Source organism: Macrotis lagotis, chromosome 2, assembly GCF_037893015.1.
Source record: "Macrotis lagotis isolate mMagLag1 chromosome 2, bilby.v1.9.chrom.fasta, whole genome shotgun sequence".
Lineage (NCBI taxonomy): Eukaryota > Metazoa > Chordata > Mammalia > Peramelemorphia > Peramelidae > Macrotis > Macrotis lagotis.
In genome coordinates this window covers 312456694-312473214 of record NC_133659.1, presented here as the reverse complement: position 1 = coordinate 312473214, position 16521 = coordinate 312456694, and the positions used below count along the sequence as shown (strand labels likewise).

Sequence of the window (16521 nt, the reverse complement as noted above, 5' to 3'; positions counted from 1 at the left end):
GAACCCTTCCTTAGAAAAACAGTCAGGATATGCAGCATTCTGTATCCACAGCCCCCTACTTTTCTGCCTAGAGGAAGGGAGGTATATGTTTCACTCCAACCTCTGCTCTGTTGACTAGATACTTACAAAATCTTCCTTGACTCAGATAAAGGCATAATTTTAACTTTCCTGAAGACAGTGGAATATTTTGTTTTATACCCTAAGTGGCATAAATATGGGAACATAATTTTCAAACCTCTACCTTTGTTCAATACATACTTTCTCCCTCCATTATCAAATAGGAAGTAGTAGAGATTCATTCTTTCTAGAGACATAGCTATTCACCTGTCTGATTTGGTCAGGGAAACAAATATGTATTGAACATCCATGGTGTGTACAGCAAAGTTAGTGTAGCTGCAAAAAAGAAGGATCAGGTCTTTCTTATGCACCCATTGTATGCTAGGGTCTCTTCTAAGTATTGAGGATACAAAAACGAACCAGTCCCTACCTTTGCATTCAATCAAGGAAGACAAAATTTACACAGAATTAATTTGGGGGAAGGGATGACATAATACTTGCCCCAAAGGAACCTGTTCTGTAGTTGGTGAGAAGACTGGCACACATTAAATATCCTTATCACATGATGCCAGACCTAATATTTCCTTGAGAGCAAAGATTATTTCATTTTGCAATTTTTTCCTCTTTGTATCTCCAGTGCCAAATACAGCCTGGTGTACAGTAGACGATTAACCAATGCTTGTCTTGTGGTTATCGTGCTATGGAACTAGAGATGCAGTTCAAAAGAGAGTATTTTCTGATAGTTTGGAAAAAGTAAGATGAGTTAGGAATGGAGAAAGTTTCATAGAGAAGGCAGGACAGTAGCTGGGCCATAAAGAATGAATAAGATTTAGGTGGGTAATGGGCACAGCAAGTGTTGATATAAATTGTAAGCCTCTTTAGGCAAAAGATAGTGTCCTTTCTGTCTTTGTAATCTTAGTGCCTAGCAAATAGTGGGCAATTATTAAATATAACACTTAATTGGGTTAGACTGAGTTGGATTAATCAATATAATAGAATAATCCTTTCTTCAGATGTAAGCTCTCTGAGGGCAGGTTCTGTGTGTGTGTGTGTGTGTGTGTGTGTGTGTGTGTGTGTGAGAGAGAGAGAGAGAGAGAGAGAGAGAGAGAGAGAGAGAGAGAGAGTAGAGTCAGACCTCAGTTTCTGGCACATAGCAGCTAATTAATACTTGCTGGATTAGATTGAATTGGATTAATTGTCCTATTTAGACTAATCCTTCCTTCCGTCAGTACCTCTGAGGGCAGGTAGTAGTTTTTGTTTTTATATTTGCTTCCCCATTGTCTGACACATAGTAGGCAATTAATAAATGCTTGCTGACTAAAGAATAATGTTTCCTAATAGAGGACTGAATGCAGAATTACAGTCTTTTCAAAAAGAAGGCTTATTTGTAAGGATATTTTAACTTTAGAATAGAAATAGAAATAGCTTTAGAATACAAATATAGAATACAAATATAAAGTATATACCTGGTGGTTCCATGAAATATATTTAAAACTTTTATCTCCATTTAACAGAAGGTAAAAATCCCCAAAGGTGTGCTCTTGACCCTCTTCTCTTTATATACTGAATCCCTTGGAAGTCTCACCTAAACCCACAGTTTCTTCAGTCACCTCTGGGTCTATAAGTGACAAATCTATCTATCTTCATCTGATCTCTTTCCTAAGTTCTAGAAAATACATCAAAACTGCTTCCTGGGTCTCTTCATTGAATGTGTTTCACCTCATGTGTGGAATATGGCATTGGATGCTAGGCTTGAAGACAAGGGGACCTGAATTCAGATGTCACCCTTGATATATCAGCTGTATTACCCTGGCTAGGTCTGTACCTCAGATTCCTCATTTCGTAAGAGAATTTTGCTTCCATCTCTGGCTCTGTGATTTTGTGCCCTAGCATCAGTCCCATTTTTCATATTCTCATTTCCCCTCCCTTTCATGCAGTCTTCTTGTTGGCCTTTAGGAAAGTGTCACAGTCTCCTAACTGGTCCCTTTGCCTTTTCACCATTGGACCAGATCCCTCAAATCCCCTACCCCCTTTTCACAAAATTTCAGTACTACCCTATTATTTGCAGACTAAAACCCAAACTTCTTTTATAACTTTCAAGATCTTCCAAACTTATAATGGTTTTTAACACTTCCCCTCCCCTCTTTCCATTTTGTTATGCATATGTGTGTGTATGTAAAAATACACACACACACACACACACACACACACACACACATCTTAATGTACATCATAGACTATTAGGGCCAGAAGAAACCCTAGAGCTTATCTAAATCAAACCAGACAAAATGCTTCTAGTTCCAAGGAGACCCTTCCCAAATCCAAAAGAATCTAAATTCTGTGAGATCCCAAACTATTTGATTTTGGTTTTTGTATCTCTGCACAGTATCTAGTAGGGGCTTAATAAATGCTTGTTTACTAATTGATTATTTTTCCTACCTTCATGGTTGGGTTTAAAATTGTTTTTCAGAAGAACTAAAGTGACCTGGGAATGCTAAGAGCTGTTTATGTTTTATTATGGGTGTGTTTTAAGTTTCACAAGTTAAGACTTACAGCTTAGGACACTTAGGGGTGGAGAAGTAAAGGTGAGGGTGGAGTGGGGTGAGAGAAACTAGGGATACCTAGGGCGGCAGCTTGCGTCATAGAACTAGGAAAGGGTCCGCCTGAGGCCTGCCAACTGGACGACGAAGGGTCTGTATCACTGGGGCTGCCCATTCCGATGGGTAGTCCCAACAATAAATCAAGGGCTAAATCAAGGCAGGTGGACACCATGGATTTTCTAGAAGGGTAGGGATTTTGCTCAAGTACGATTGGTCTCACATCAGAATCACAGGGCAAGAAACTTTCCAGCGTAGACATTTTGAACTGTGGAGAATTCTCAAAGGGCCAAAGTTCAGGCAACCTGCAGAGACCCTCAAAACTAGAGAGAATTTTGTTTTGAATCATTCTAGCTTTATATTGGTCTAAAAATAAATCACATTCCTAAAATAAAGGGAAAAAAATCCAGAGGTATTCACTCTGATTTATAATTATACAAATTTATTATTCTAAAAATTTTGACTTATAGGGAAGAGTTTGTTTTTTTCCTTCCTTGAAAAACCAATATTTCATGAAAGAACAATGTCTTTTGAGTGAAAGGTCTTGGGTTCAAATTCCACATGTTGTTTATTATATATATGTAATCCAGTCATTTAACTTCCTTGGGCCTATTTCCTCATCTGTAAAATGAAAGGTTTAGATTAGATGATCTCTGAAGCCTTTCACTTCTGGTCCTGTGATTCCTTGATAATGACAAATTCTCTCATCTTTCTGATGCTTCCACACCAGGGGTATGCTGGAGCAATTTCACACCAATCAAGTATTAAATTTTCACTGTGAACAGTCCCTTAATAACTCACAAAAGGAGGGCGTTTCTTGGGGCAGTGATCTAAAGGGTGAATCTTTTGCCAAATTTTGCTTAAGTATTCCAGAATTTAGCGCTGAGCCATTTAATATGAGTTTAATCTTCATTTGAAAAAAGTATTCACTTAAAACTGAAAAAAGAAAGCACCTTGGCATTATCAAATACTATAAATTAGCTTCATTTATTGCTTTGTTAACTGTTTAGACTTAAGAAAATGATGGAGACAATGTTAATAACACAGATCAAACTGGTTAAACAGATTGAAAATATGCCTTCTGTTTCCAGAGAGCTAGTTATTAAACATTTACCAACATGCCCCTGTTTCCACCAAGGTGCATCACATCTGGATGGAGTGTTACAAACTGCATCGGTTGCATCAGTTCCACCCAGGTAGCTAAGGTATCACAGCAGGTAGAGTGCTAGACCTGGTGTCAGGCCCGACTTCAAACCCTACCTCACACTGTTTACCCACTGTGTGACCCTGGGCAAGTCATTTAAAATCTGTTTGTCTCAGTTTCCTTGTCTGCAAAGTGGGGATCATTTGCCTACTTTCTAGGGCTGTTGTGAGGATAAAATGAGATATTTGTAAAGCACTTTGCAACCCTTAAAGAATTCTGTAAGTAATAGCTATTACTTATTATCCCGCTCTTATCACTATTCTTACTATTCCTCCTGCTATTACTACCGCTCCTGCAACTATTCCTACTTTTCGTGCTCCTCTTATTCCTCCCACTTCTGCTACTGTCACTACCACTATTCTTATTAATTCTACTACTCTTCCTGCTATTGTGGCTCCCACACTTCCTGCTCCTATTATTCCTACTACTACTGCTTCTACTGTGATTATCATTATTCTTATTAATACTACTACTATTGGGGCGGCTGGGTGGCGCAGTGGATGGAGCACCGGCCCTGGAGTCGGGAGGACCTGAGTTCAAATTCAGCCTCAGACACTGCATAATGACCTAGCGGTATGGCCTTGGGCAAGTCACTTAACCCCATTGCCTTGCAAAAACCTAAAAAAAATACTTCTACTCTTCCTGCTCCTATTATTCCTACTATTGCTGCTATGGTTCCACCACTACCCTTGCTCATTTTAGTACTACTCCTGCTATTACTATTGCTACCCCTGCTATTATTGCTATTAATCCTTTTCCTGCTCCTGCTACTATTACTATAACTACATCATCAGGAGCTGGTCCCAGAGAATGTTAGGGAGATGTCCTTCAGGAAGCAAATTTGGCCAGCCTCACCCTTCCCTCTGATAGACGCCGTCGGTGACTGTGTTATAGTAAGTCACATTTTGTAGGTCACATTTTTGCCTTCAGCCACCAAATTCCTTCTGCAGTCCTGGGGCATCGTTACCCTTCCCTTCTGCTATCTTCATGCTATCCTTTCCATCACAGGCTTAACTGAGGTCATCCAATTGTGGGGAATGACGACAGTCTTCTATCTCTCTTTTGCTTGGCTTGGTGGACTCAAGACTGCTGGAGACTTCAGAGCTCATCTAGCCTAATTTTTTTTTATTTTTACAGAGCTTAGAATTCAAGATCCAGAGCCAGACCTCAGATCCTCTAGTCCAATCTCCTCATCTTACAGATTAGGAAACTGAGGCCAAAATAGGTTAAGATTTGCTCAAGATCAAATGTGTATTTCATCACAAATCCAAGACTGTGCCCTACTGACTCTTCTTTTTTCTGGAACCAATGTTCTTTCCACCATATTTTTTTCATTCCTCTGCCCCCCCAATCCCCAATTCACTTTCGTTCTTGCCTCTCTGGGTGACTTTAAGCTATGGGGTTCGCCCTTCTGATGGTTTCGGGGAAGGGCTGACATGGCTGTGGTCTGCTTGAACAAGGTTGGGCTAGATTATGGCTGGAAGGGACTCCAGAGATATAGTCCAACTCCCTTGTTTCACAAATAATGTGAATTCCTCTACCCCACCCATCCCCAATTTTCTGGGGAAATGAAGTATCAAATCATGAAAATAACAAAATGGCTGAGGTCAGGTTTGAACCGAGATCAGCGCATCATAGTTATGGAACTTGAAAGGTACTTCGAGGTCATCTAGTTTAGCCCTACCACCTCACCTTACAGGTGAGGAAACAGTTCCAGAGAGGTGAACATGTCTTGTTAAAGGTTACAGAGAAATAAATATCAAGGGTAAGATTTGAATCCAGATCTTCCTAATGCCAAGTCCAGCTCTCTGTCCAGTGTATCATTCTCCCAGACAATCTCTAACAGTTTTTTTAAAACTTAATTCTAATCCTGGAATCCCTCTTTGCTCAGTTCAAAATGAGAAATTTCTACTATTTATGATATCTATTTCTTTTTTATTTTATTTTTTAACAACCTATAATTTCATTGGTGTAAGGAACTCTCAGGTGATAGAATTCTAAATGTAGGTTTGCCTCTTCTTTGCAATTTAGAGCCTAGAGCATTGTCCTGAGCAGTAACATCAAATAGGAATAGAATGGTGCCCCCTCCCAGACATATACTCCAGTAACCCTGTGGGTGCCTATTGACTTAGAAAACAGCACATAACATTATTTGTGTTTTATCATGTTTTTATTTATTTTGTTAAAAAAAAGTCCAAATTCCCATTTCTTTAAAATTTGTTGGGGGGGTGGCAAGGCATTGGGGTTAAATGACTTGCCCAAGGTCACACAGCTAGGTAATTATTAATTTTCTTAGGCCAGATGTGAACTCCGATCCTCCTGACTCCAGGGTGCCACCTGGATGCCGCCCCCCCCCCCCCCATCGCTTTTAATCTGGTTCCAAGGAAAACTAAAAAATTAAGTGGCATGACTAAAGTCTCACAATCACTGTGGTTCAATAACAGGATTTGAACTTAAGTCTTCCTGGCTTCAAGGCTAACTCTCTAACCACATTCTTTTCTCCCTCAGCTCTTTTCCACTTGAGCACCAGTTCCAAGGATTCTGAACCCTGATTTTAGGCAGTAAGCCAAATCGGGGGAAGCAAAGGGGAGTCATTACCTTTCTCTGTTTACTGTGTAAATATTCCATTTATAAATATTTAGTATCTGTAAATTATATAAGTATTTGTAAAAATGTAATTGGAAAATATACTTTGCCTAAACCATTCTAAGTTCCTCTTGCATTTGTCAGTTCCTAATTCTGTATATGTCTTAGGCACTTTGAGTTCAAGGCCTTCTCCAAACTGGGACTTTCTTATCCCACACTGCCTTATTTTACTTCATAGTTCACTCACAGTTTGGGGACTGGACATCTCATTACATTGACTAAAGTATTTACTGTGCAGTTAGGTAGCCCAGTGGTTAGAGTACTCGACCTGTAGTCAATAGGACTTGAATTCAAATCCAGCCTCAGACACTTACTACTTGAGGACCCTGGGTAATCTAATCATAGATTCATTTCAAAAAAGACCACGACATCAGGGAGGTGATGCATGACAAGCACATGAATTGGATTTGAGTAAGGGGGTGGGGGGCTATGCTAAATCACCAGCCTCACTTTCTCCTCCAGAGCCATCTGGGTCCAGATAAGAATCAGGATGACTGGAGATGGCCCTGAGATGTGAGGCCATCAGGGTTAAGTGACTTGCCCAAGGTCATACAACTACTAAGTGTTAGAGGTTGGATTCAAACTGCCATCCTCCTGATTCCAAGGCCAGTGCTAGCTGCCCTCCTGGGTAAATCACTTAATCTCTGTCTGCCTCTGTTTTCTCATCTATAAACTAGGGCTAGGCAGCTAGGTGGCACCGTGGATAGAGTGCTGGGCCTGGAGTTAGGAAGACTCATTTTCTTCAGTTGAGTATGTGACCCTGGGCAAGTCATTTAATCCTGTTTGCCTCAGTTTCTTCATCTGTAAAATGAACTAGAGAAGGAAATGGCAAATCATTGCAGTATCTGTGCAAGAAAACCCCAAATGGAGCTACAGGGTTATGTGTAAACAACGACAATAACAAAGTGTTTAACATGCGGGGGTACAAAGAAAAAAAATAAATACTCCTTAAAACAACATATAAAAAGATAGGTAAATACAAAATGATGGAGGGAAGTGGGGTGAAATAAGTTGTCCATGTAGGACTCTAAACCCTTTTAGTCATGGCAGCCTGGTGAAATCTATAGACTTTTCTCAGAATCATGTTATTAAAAGCATAAAATGAAATAGTTAAGCCAAAAAGATTGATTATGTTGAAATATAGTCATCACAATGTGCATTTTTAAGTTCCCAGAGCCCCAGTGAAGAGCCTGTACACTAGTTTAGGGGAGGAATGGGGAATGGTTTCATGTAGAAAGAAGATGGAGCTTGAAGCAAGCCAAGAGCTCTATGAGGTGCAATGGGGAGGCAGAATTCCAAGCACTGGGGACACAGTGGAAAGGCGTGAAGGACGGGTTAGGATGAATTGGAAAAGACTTTCTGAAGTGGGGAGGCCCAATTCAGAGGCCATTGTTCTAAGAGTCTAGAGAACATGAAATATCCAGAGTGGTGGTTTTCCACAAACTGAATGTGTGAGCTCAGGTGGTCCGGCTGTCTAGCTGATAGATAATTCTAGAACTTCAGAACTTTGAACAATTACAGAGAAGGTGGGAAGCACGGACCTCCCAAGTCTGAGAGGCCAGGTCAGTAGACAAATTATGGGCTATTTCTGAGCCTGCTCTTAGCTTGGAATGCTGTTTCCATTACCCTGGTCAGCATCATCATCTGCATTTTTGCAGGTAAATTATAAGAGTCCAGTTTGATGTCATTTTGTTTCAAAAGGTGGAGGCCAGTTGGGTTGCTGTGGCAGACTTTTGTTGTTGCTTAGATTTATTCTTTCTTTCTTTTTTTTTTATTACTTAGAACTCATTTTGGGAGAAGGTGAAAAGCAAAGAAGGGGGAAAGTCATCAGGGATTCAGAAAATTTAATTTAAGCTTTTATTCCTGATTCCCTTTTGAACTACAATAGGAGAAAAAAAACCCTGCCAAGGAAATGACTAAGCGTGTGGTTTTGTCATATTGGTGGGTAGTGAAGCTGTCAGGGGTCTTACTCAGCAAAGTCTTAGTCATGGTGTGGCTTCTGAGTCTCAACTTTTCTTTAGTCCTTAGCCTTTGGCTATGCAAAATATAAATATACCCTGGGTGGTTCATTACTTTAGACTGAGGGTAAAGTTCACCCTCCAGGCTAAAAATAGGGTATTTCAGGGAATATAGAGATTTATTCTGAACTCTCCATTCCAAAGCACCTGAAAGTATTGTAAAGAAATAATACTAATTCACAGATCCATTGCCCTCTAAGCTTTGCAGAGAGAGAGACAGCCTGTTTTATTGCCCTTCTTTAACAGATGAGGAGGCAGCTGAGATTCTGAAGTTCATAGGCTCACAGATTTGACTGCTTAAAGGGATTTTAAGGATAACCTACTCCAACTCCCTTATTTTACAGGTGAAGAAACTGAATCCTAGAGTGCTTGGAGTTAGCTAGATGTCACAGAAGAATAGTCTGGAGTGAGTAAGGCCTGAATTCAAATCTAGCCATAGAAAAGAAGGCTAGTTATGAGACCCTGGGCAAGTTATTTAATGTCTATCTGCCTCAGTTTCCTCAAAACTATAAGATGAGGGTAATAGGATAAGGATCAAATGAGATAATAGCTGTAAAGCACTTAGGACATAGTCATGCTTGTTCCTTTCCCCTTCCCCATCATTAGAGTTGGTGTCTATGGTGAAATTTGAACCTAGGTTTCCTAATTCCAAATGCATAAGACCGTAGATCTAGAGAGGGGAGAATCCTTAAAAGCTAGCTAGTTCAATTCCCTATTTTACAGATAAACTGGATCCCAGAGAAATTTAGTGAATTGAACGGCAAGTATTGAAGAGAGAAAACTAGAACTCGGGTCCTCTAAGTCCAGAGTCAGTGTTCTTTCCCCCACAATGCCATTGTAAAATTATTTGACCTCGATTAGTGAGGTTATTGTGGCCTGGCAGAGAGTCTGAATCAGGATTGTAATCCTCATGCCATTGTTTACAGCTTCCTGACCTTATTCAAGACACCTGTAACCTCTGAGGTCATGATAAAAGAACAAATGTTGGCTCTAAGTCATAGTCATACTATCATTGTTATGTCTAAATTTGACCTGGATTTTAGAAGCTGATCGAGCTCTGGTAAACAAGAGGTGAATAAGCTTTAGAGATGATGACAATGATGATGATGATGATGATGATGATGATGATGATGATGACAATGATGATAATAGCACTTCATTGTCCTTTAAGGTTTGCAAAGGACAAACATTATCTCATTTGCTTCTCAAAATAAACTCTGCTACTATTAACCCGATTTCATTACTCCCTGTTTTAAGATGAAGGAAACTGAGTCCAAGAGAAAGGTTCAGTGACTTACCCTGGGTCTCACAGTTAGTTTTATCTAAGGAAGGATTTGAACCCAGGTCTTTCTGACTCCAGGGTCAGTGCTCCCCCCCGCCCCCCAGCTGCCTCAAAAGACAAAGCTCTTCTGTTTTTCCTGGTTTCTGTGACCTGGTTAGGATCAAGGCCACCTGAGGTCCAAAGCTGGGGACTCTTCTAGGGACTCTTAATTTCTCTTACAATAATTTTATAGCATTTATAGGAAAATACCCTTGTTGTATTCTTTGTATGCGAATGAAGACACACTAACTTTAAGCATCTAGTGAAACAGGAGTTACCATGGCAACGAATTAACTCCATTCCTTGGTCTCCAATGTACTTAATGAAAAATTATAATGAATGTTGGAGCTGTCAACCATCTCTCTCTTTTTTTAAAATAAAAAAAAAAGACTTAAGCAAATGCATATAAATAACCAGGCCAGGCAATATCAGAAGGCATCGGACATCACTGCAGGTTTATCAATCAGGCAGCATTTATAGGGTCCTAACTGTCTAGGACTGAACATTAGGGCAAAAATATGATCCCTATCCTCAAAGAGTTACTGGGTTAATGCATAGGGAAATGAATGTTTGTTGAATGAATAATAAGTCAGAGGCCTTCCTCAGCCTCTTAAGTCTTTTGCTTTTACTCCATGTTCACCTCTGTTAAGGATTTCAGGTTTACCATCACCGTAGTCCTCTGTAATATCTGGATACACAACACACTCCATGGGCTTTGATGTTGTTATTCAGTTTTTTTCAGGTGCACCCAACTCTTCATGACCCCATTTGGATTTTCTTGGCAAAGATACTGGAGTGATTTGCCATTTCCTTCTCCAGTCATTTTCCAGATGAGGAAACTGAGGCAAACAAGGTTAAGTGACTTGCTAAGAATCATATAGCTAGTAAGTTCACATCTTCCTAACTCAAGAAGGCTCAACCGTGTCCACTTGGACACTACCTGCTCATGAGATTTTTTTGTCTGTTTAAGGGCACATTGGTGAGGTCTTGGAATTATTTTATTATTTTCAGAATCAATCTCTCTGAGCTTCAGTTTCCTCATTTGTAAAATAAAGAAAACTAAAAATGCACTTTCTTCCTTATCTTGGAGAGGCAGGAATAGGGAAGCATCATACTTGCTAATTGTCTCTGTGTGTGTGTGTGTGTGTGTGTGTGTGTGTGTGTGTGTGTGTGTGTGTTTGTGTGTGTATGTGTGTGTGTGTGTATGTGTGTATGTGTGTATGTGTGTAAGAGAGATAGAGACCAAGAATAAGGGAGAACTGTCTTTCTCAGTTTCCTCATCTGTAAAATGGATAAAATAATAGCTCCTTCGTCCCAGGGTGGTTGTGTTTATTTTTGTTGGAGGTGGTGGTGATGGTGGTGAGAGAGAGAGAGAGAGAGAGAGAGAGAGAGAGAGAGAGAGAGAGAGAGAGAGAGTATGTGTATGTTTTGGCAGAAGGGAAGGTGATGACTATAATGTGGAAAACAAATATCATCACTAACACTTTGATTTTTTTTTTTTAAGATAGAGATTAGACTGAGATTGCCCAAGGTCCCTTAGCTAGTATCTGAGGCAGGATTTGAACACCCATGCTTCCTTGATTAAATCCTGAGTCCTAGGTAGATCCTCTTAGTCCAAGCAAGGTGACCAGGAGTAGAACACTAGACCTGGAATCTAGAAGACTTGAGTTCAAATCCCACCTCGGACACTCCTTGACTGTGTGACCCTGGCCAAATCACTTTACCTCTGACTGCACCGTTTCCTTCTCTATAAAATGGGGGAAATGATAGCATCTATCTCGCAGGGTAATTGTGCGTTTACAATAAAAATATTTGTAAAGTGTTTTTCTAACTTGAAAGCTCTCCATGAATACTAAATATTATTATGATTGTTCTTTAAATTAGTAATAATAATTACCCCTCGTGTTTATGTTGCATACTTAGGATTAAAAAAATTGCAATCTTCTCATATATATATCTCATTTGAGCTTATTGGACAAAATGAGCAAAAATCTTGAATTTCTTTTTAAAATTTTCTTTCTGTCTTCTGCTAAATTAACATTGTTAAAATGTGTGAATGATAGATGCATTCTGTTGAAGCTTTAAAATTTTTCTTTCCATTTGGAAACTCATAGGGTAGATGCCTTGAAACCTTAATAGTAGATTTTTTTAAAAAAATCTGTATTTTACAATCAACAAATAATCAATAATGCTAGGCATTGTGTTAAACATTGGAGATGAAAAAAAGGCAAAAGACAGTCCTTGCCCTCAAGGAGTTTACAATCTAATGGAAGAGACAGCATACAAATAAATTATATACAAAGAGGATTATACCCAAAACTGAATCTTTTTTAATAGGAGAATTTTTTGTTTTATTAATTTTTTTTACACTATAGTCACTTTCCTATGACAACTATCTCTATCACCATCTGGGACCATTCCTTACAACACAGAAAAGCAAACTATTGGGATTTTGTAACATTCATCCCCTACGTTTTACCAAAGCTTCTCACTTCTGGAACCAAGATTGGTTAAAGGCTCATAAAACATAGAATTATAGATTTAGAGACAGGAAAGATCATAGAGGTCATTAGATCCACCACTCTTATTTTATAGACTGAGACTGAGTGAATGAGCGCAAGGAAGCCTATACATAGAAATGAACTTAGATATGGTCAAGCCAACACTCATCATTTTATACCTCCTAAGTTTTGTTCAGTTTTTTCCAGTTGTGTCCTATTCTCTGTAGCCCCATTTGGGGTTTTCTTGACAAAGATATTGGAGTGGTTTTGTCGTTTCCTTCTATAGGTCATGAGGAAACTGCAACACATAAGGTGAAGTGACAACTAGCATGTGACTGAGGGTGGATTTGAACTTGGGAAGATGAGTCTTCCTGTCCTTAATCACCAATTTAAGCCATCCTGAATCTTGTGTGTCCCTCTTCTTCCTCCACCCCCCCAGGAAGCCCTGGAGTCTTGCCAGACCCGTATCTCCAAGCTGGAGCTTCATCAACAAGAGCAACAAGTGCTCCAGGCTGACACTGTGAATGCCAAAGTCCTCCTGGGCAAGTGTATCAACGTGCTCCTGGCCTTCATGACGGTCATCCTCGTGTGCGTGTCCACCATTGCCAAGTTTGTTGCCCCCATGATGAAGAGCCGTTTCCACATCCTCGGCACCTTCTTTGCGGTCACGCTTCTGGCGATATTTTGTAAAAACTGGGACCATATTCTGTGTGCTATTGAGAGGATAATAATACCGAGATGAATCTTCTCATTCTGGCTTTGCATTCTTTCGAGATAGGAAACCTTTTCCACATATCCTAACTACCAAATTTTTAAAAGGAGTTGTCATGTACACTGGATGACAGCTTCAAGAGGACTTGAGCTGTAATCTGTAAATAATTGCAATTCTCTAACTCGATAGTAGCTGACTACTTCCTCACTGTCCATAGTTAGCCTGTCTCTTTTCAGATTCACCCCTCACTACTTGCTGCCTTAATTGGAACAGATTTCCATTCTGCAAAACCAGCACAGCCTAAGAAGGGAGTGTCAGGTTGTTTTGTTTTATGTTTTTTTAATTTAATTATTTTGTTTTTATTTAAGTTTTAGGGCTGGGTCAGGAAGATTCGGTGCATGGGAAATTTCAGGAGGGTAAAAATGGATTTCATAATCTATCTTTTGAAATTGGGTGTCTTTGGCATACCTTTTCTTCAATGATCTGCCTCCCGGAGAAATTAATAGGTTTCATTCGGTGAAAGAAATGGGTATAGGGGCTAAGAACATCAAAAGATTCTTTTCTGTAAAAGTACCCAATCTACCTAGCTAGTTTACAGTTAGGGCCCCCATGTCCACAGTGATTCCCTAGAATTATTATGGCAACCTTGAAAAGACTTTTAACACACTAATAGCCCAATCTTGGGGTTTTAATGTCCCGGAAAATATAAAATGGTAGGATTTATGAATGGATCTAATCATTCCACTTGACTTTATTGTAACTGTCTAGAGATTTATTTTTACTCTAGAATGTGCCAAATAATTCTATGTGGCTCCTATGATTAGCAATTGGTCTGAAAGTCATTCGTATTTGGGGGGAGGGGGGGAGGGAGGGGTCCTTCAAGAAGTGCCTGGCCTGTTTCTATGTGACAGCCAGCCTTTCAGGAAGATGTGGTTCCCCACTCTGTTTTTCCTCGGTGGGAAATCTCAAAACATATGTGAACATAGGAATAATATATTGCTATAGAAAGCAATGTGACTTCTTGTTCAACTATAAAGAGAGCAAGGTATCATGCCTGGCTATATATAAGGCAGGTAGTTGAGTGAAAGGTGATTCAAGTGGATAATGAAATCCCCCCACCATATTAGAAAAGGAATAACTTACAAGAACATTAGAACTAGAAACTCCATCTGTCTCTTATGGAAAATGGTACTGAAGTTAAAGCTTTCTAAAAAGTTTCAACTTGCAGGAAATTTTTCAACCTCTGAATAAGGAGAAAAACTGCTTTCTTTACACAGGGTTCTTCAAAAGGAAGAAAATGGAAAGGTTGTAGAAGTAAACATTTTCGACTTGACTCCATGTTATTCAAAACATACCTTCCTTCAAGTGTGAAGGAATGTGTATATGTGTGTTAATATGAAGAGCTGTTCATTTTTGTATTTTTTGGTCTTCAGGAAGCATTGTTTTTAATGACCGGATTCGAACAAAGTGCAATATTTTTCAAACAGCTGCTCTTAGGGAAATCTCATTTAATGTGATTGTATGGACTGCAGTTTCAGGGAATGGGTGAGAAGGCTTGGAAAAAATAGGTGTGACCATGATTTTATGAATGCAAATTTAAAGAATATTTAACCAAATCTTTCATTTGTTGGATTTCTTTGAACCAGGCACTAGGGAAGAGCTGAGATCCTTTCCTAACCCTCTGCCTCCCTTCCTGGTGTTAGGACTTCTGTCTTGTCATGAGGTGTCTACATGATAAATGAACAAACTCACAAAGCCAGGGTTAAGTGGAAGGGTCTTGGGTTCTTGGGAAGGGGAACAGAAGTGAGTTTCAGTTTCCTTTCCATGTCTGTTTTTATTGATCAGTATTTACCCGCACTTGCTAACAGGGCTAACCAAATTATAGGAATTATGTTATTGAATATCATCAATAGAATCCTGAGACTGTTCTCAGAGGAAGGCCCTGAAAAATACTGGAGGGGTGGGGGTATCTTTGTTCTGTAATGGTTTGTGTTGCCATTTCTCTTCATTTGGAAAGAATGAGTAAAAATTTGTTTTTGTCCTTTGGGGTTAGTGATTGGTCTCTTATGTATTGCTTATCCATGAAATCAAGCTGCTGGGTTCTTTTTGTTGCTAAGATTCTTCCAATGAATCTTCTCATAGTATGAATCAGTAAATATTTGGAATGGAATAAATGAGGCTTCATTGGGAAGCTGCTTGGTCACATTCCAATTTCTGTTGACTAAGGAGTGAAGCCAATTCAGGGATAACACCCAGAAATGCATTGTGATTGACAATATCCTGAAACTCATGTAATGGATAATATCCTAAAACAATTTTTTGGAAGTGAATGTTGATTTAAATTTATATGAATTGCTCTCAGATAATTGGAGCATTTTGTTTTAATGAATACACCAACAGGGCAGGATTTGTTCCAAAGCCTCATTAAAAGTTTATGAACCATTAGCCAAAGGTGCATTTTGAAATGACAGAGTGTACTTTTCATCTGCTCCCTATGTTTTGTTCTGTTAGAAAAAAAAATAAACAAAAAATATTTTTCTTTTCGCACTCTCTTATGTCCCTGTTAGTTGGGGATAGTGATGGTATAATGTAGATTGAAAACATTAGTGAGAATAGATGACTCCTCCTTATTTAATATCTATCTTTTCCTTATTAGAAATACAGGATATAATCCTATCAAGAAAATATATGTATTTTAAGTGACTACATATTTTAAGCATCAAGGAATTTTCTCAGATTTACACATAGGTCAACTAATCTTTTATCCCCCTTGTCTCCTGCCTGCCAGTCCCATGGGTAAGAAGATAGGATTTTTGAAAGTCTTAAGCATAGGAAAGCCAATTTTTTTGTGTTGCCTAACACAATGACTACTGAGTGTCCATGGGATGTTGAACCCTGGATGCTCTTGGAGATCGAGAAAACTTTTTATATTTGCTGGGCTCCCCTGATTTTCCTGATCATTGAATATACTTCCCCAAAGGTTGCCTTTAAAAGAGTCCTTAGTCCAGGGGGAGCCAGTAACCAAAGCACTACATTGCCGACTTGGAGGGGGTGATTCACTATCTTCAAGCACTGTTACTTTTGGAAATCTGTCTCATGTTATATATTGTCACTCTAATGAGAAGTTAGATTGAGCACAGATTCAAGACCAAGACTTCTGTACTTCTCATTTGGGGTCATAGTTCCACTTCTTGGATTTCTCCCATCTTCCCTAAGACCGGTAATAGCTCCAGTCACACTTCATCACTATATGTGTGACATTTTCACCCAACTGCTCTTACAACTCATTCCTCTGGTACCCAGCCTTCTATTGATGTGACCCAGCTTTGTCTCTTTGAGTTCAATAATATTGACTGTAACTGACTTCCCTCTGGCCATCAATTACCTCTGTGTCCTTTGGATTTGTTTCTGAAATATTTAATTTCTAGCATCAGATGGGAATATTTTTGTAGCATCCAAAAAAAC

At 39.2% G+C, this 16521-nt stretch overlaps 1 protein-coding gene across 1 annotated transcript in view; it reads left to right on the top strand.

Annotated features, from left to right (window-relative positions):
- TMCC3 (transmembrane and coiled-coil domain family 3) overlaps positions 1-13905 on the top strand; it is a 115593-nt gene extending 101688 nt beyond the window's left edge. Inside the window, exon 4 of the mRNA XM_074226599.1 lies at positions 12784-13905. Within this exon, the coding sequence (XP_074082700.1) occupies positions 12784-13086 (303 nt within the window). The 3' untranslated portion in view covers positions 13087-13905. The remainder of the gene's footprint in view (positions 1-12783) is intronic.
- The last annotated feature ends 2616 nt before the right edge of the window (positions 13906-16521 follow it).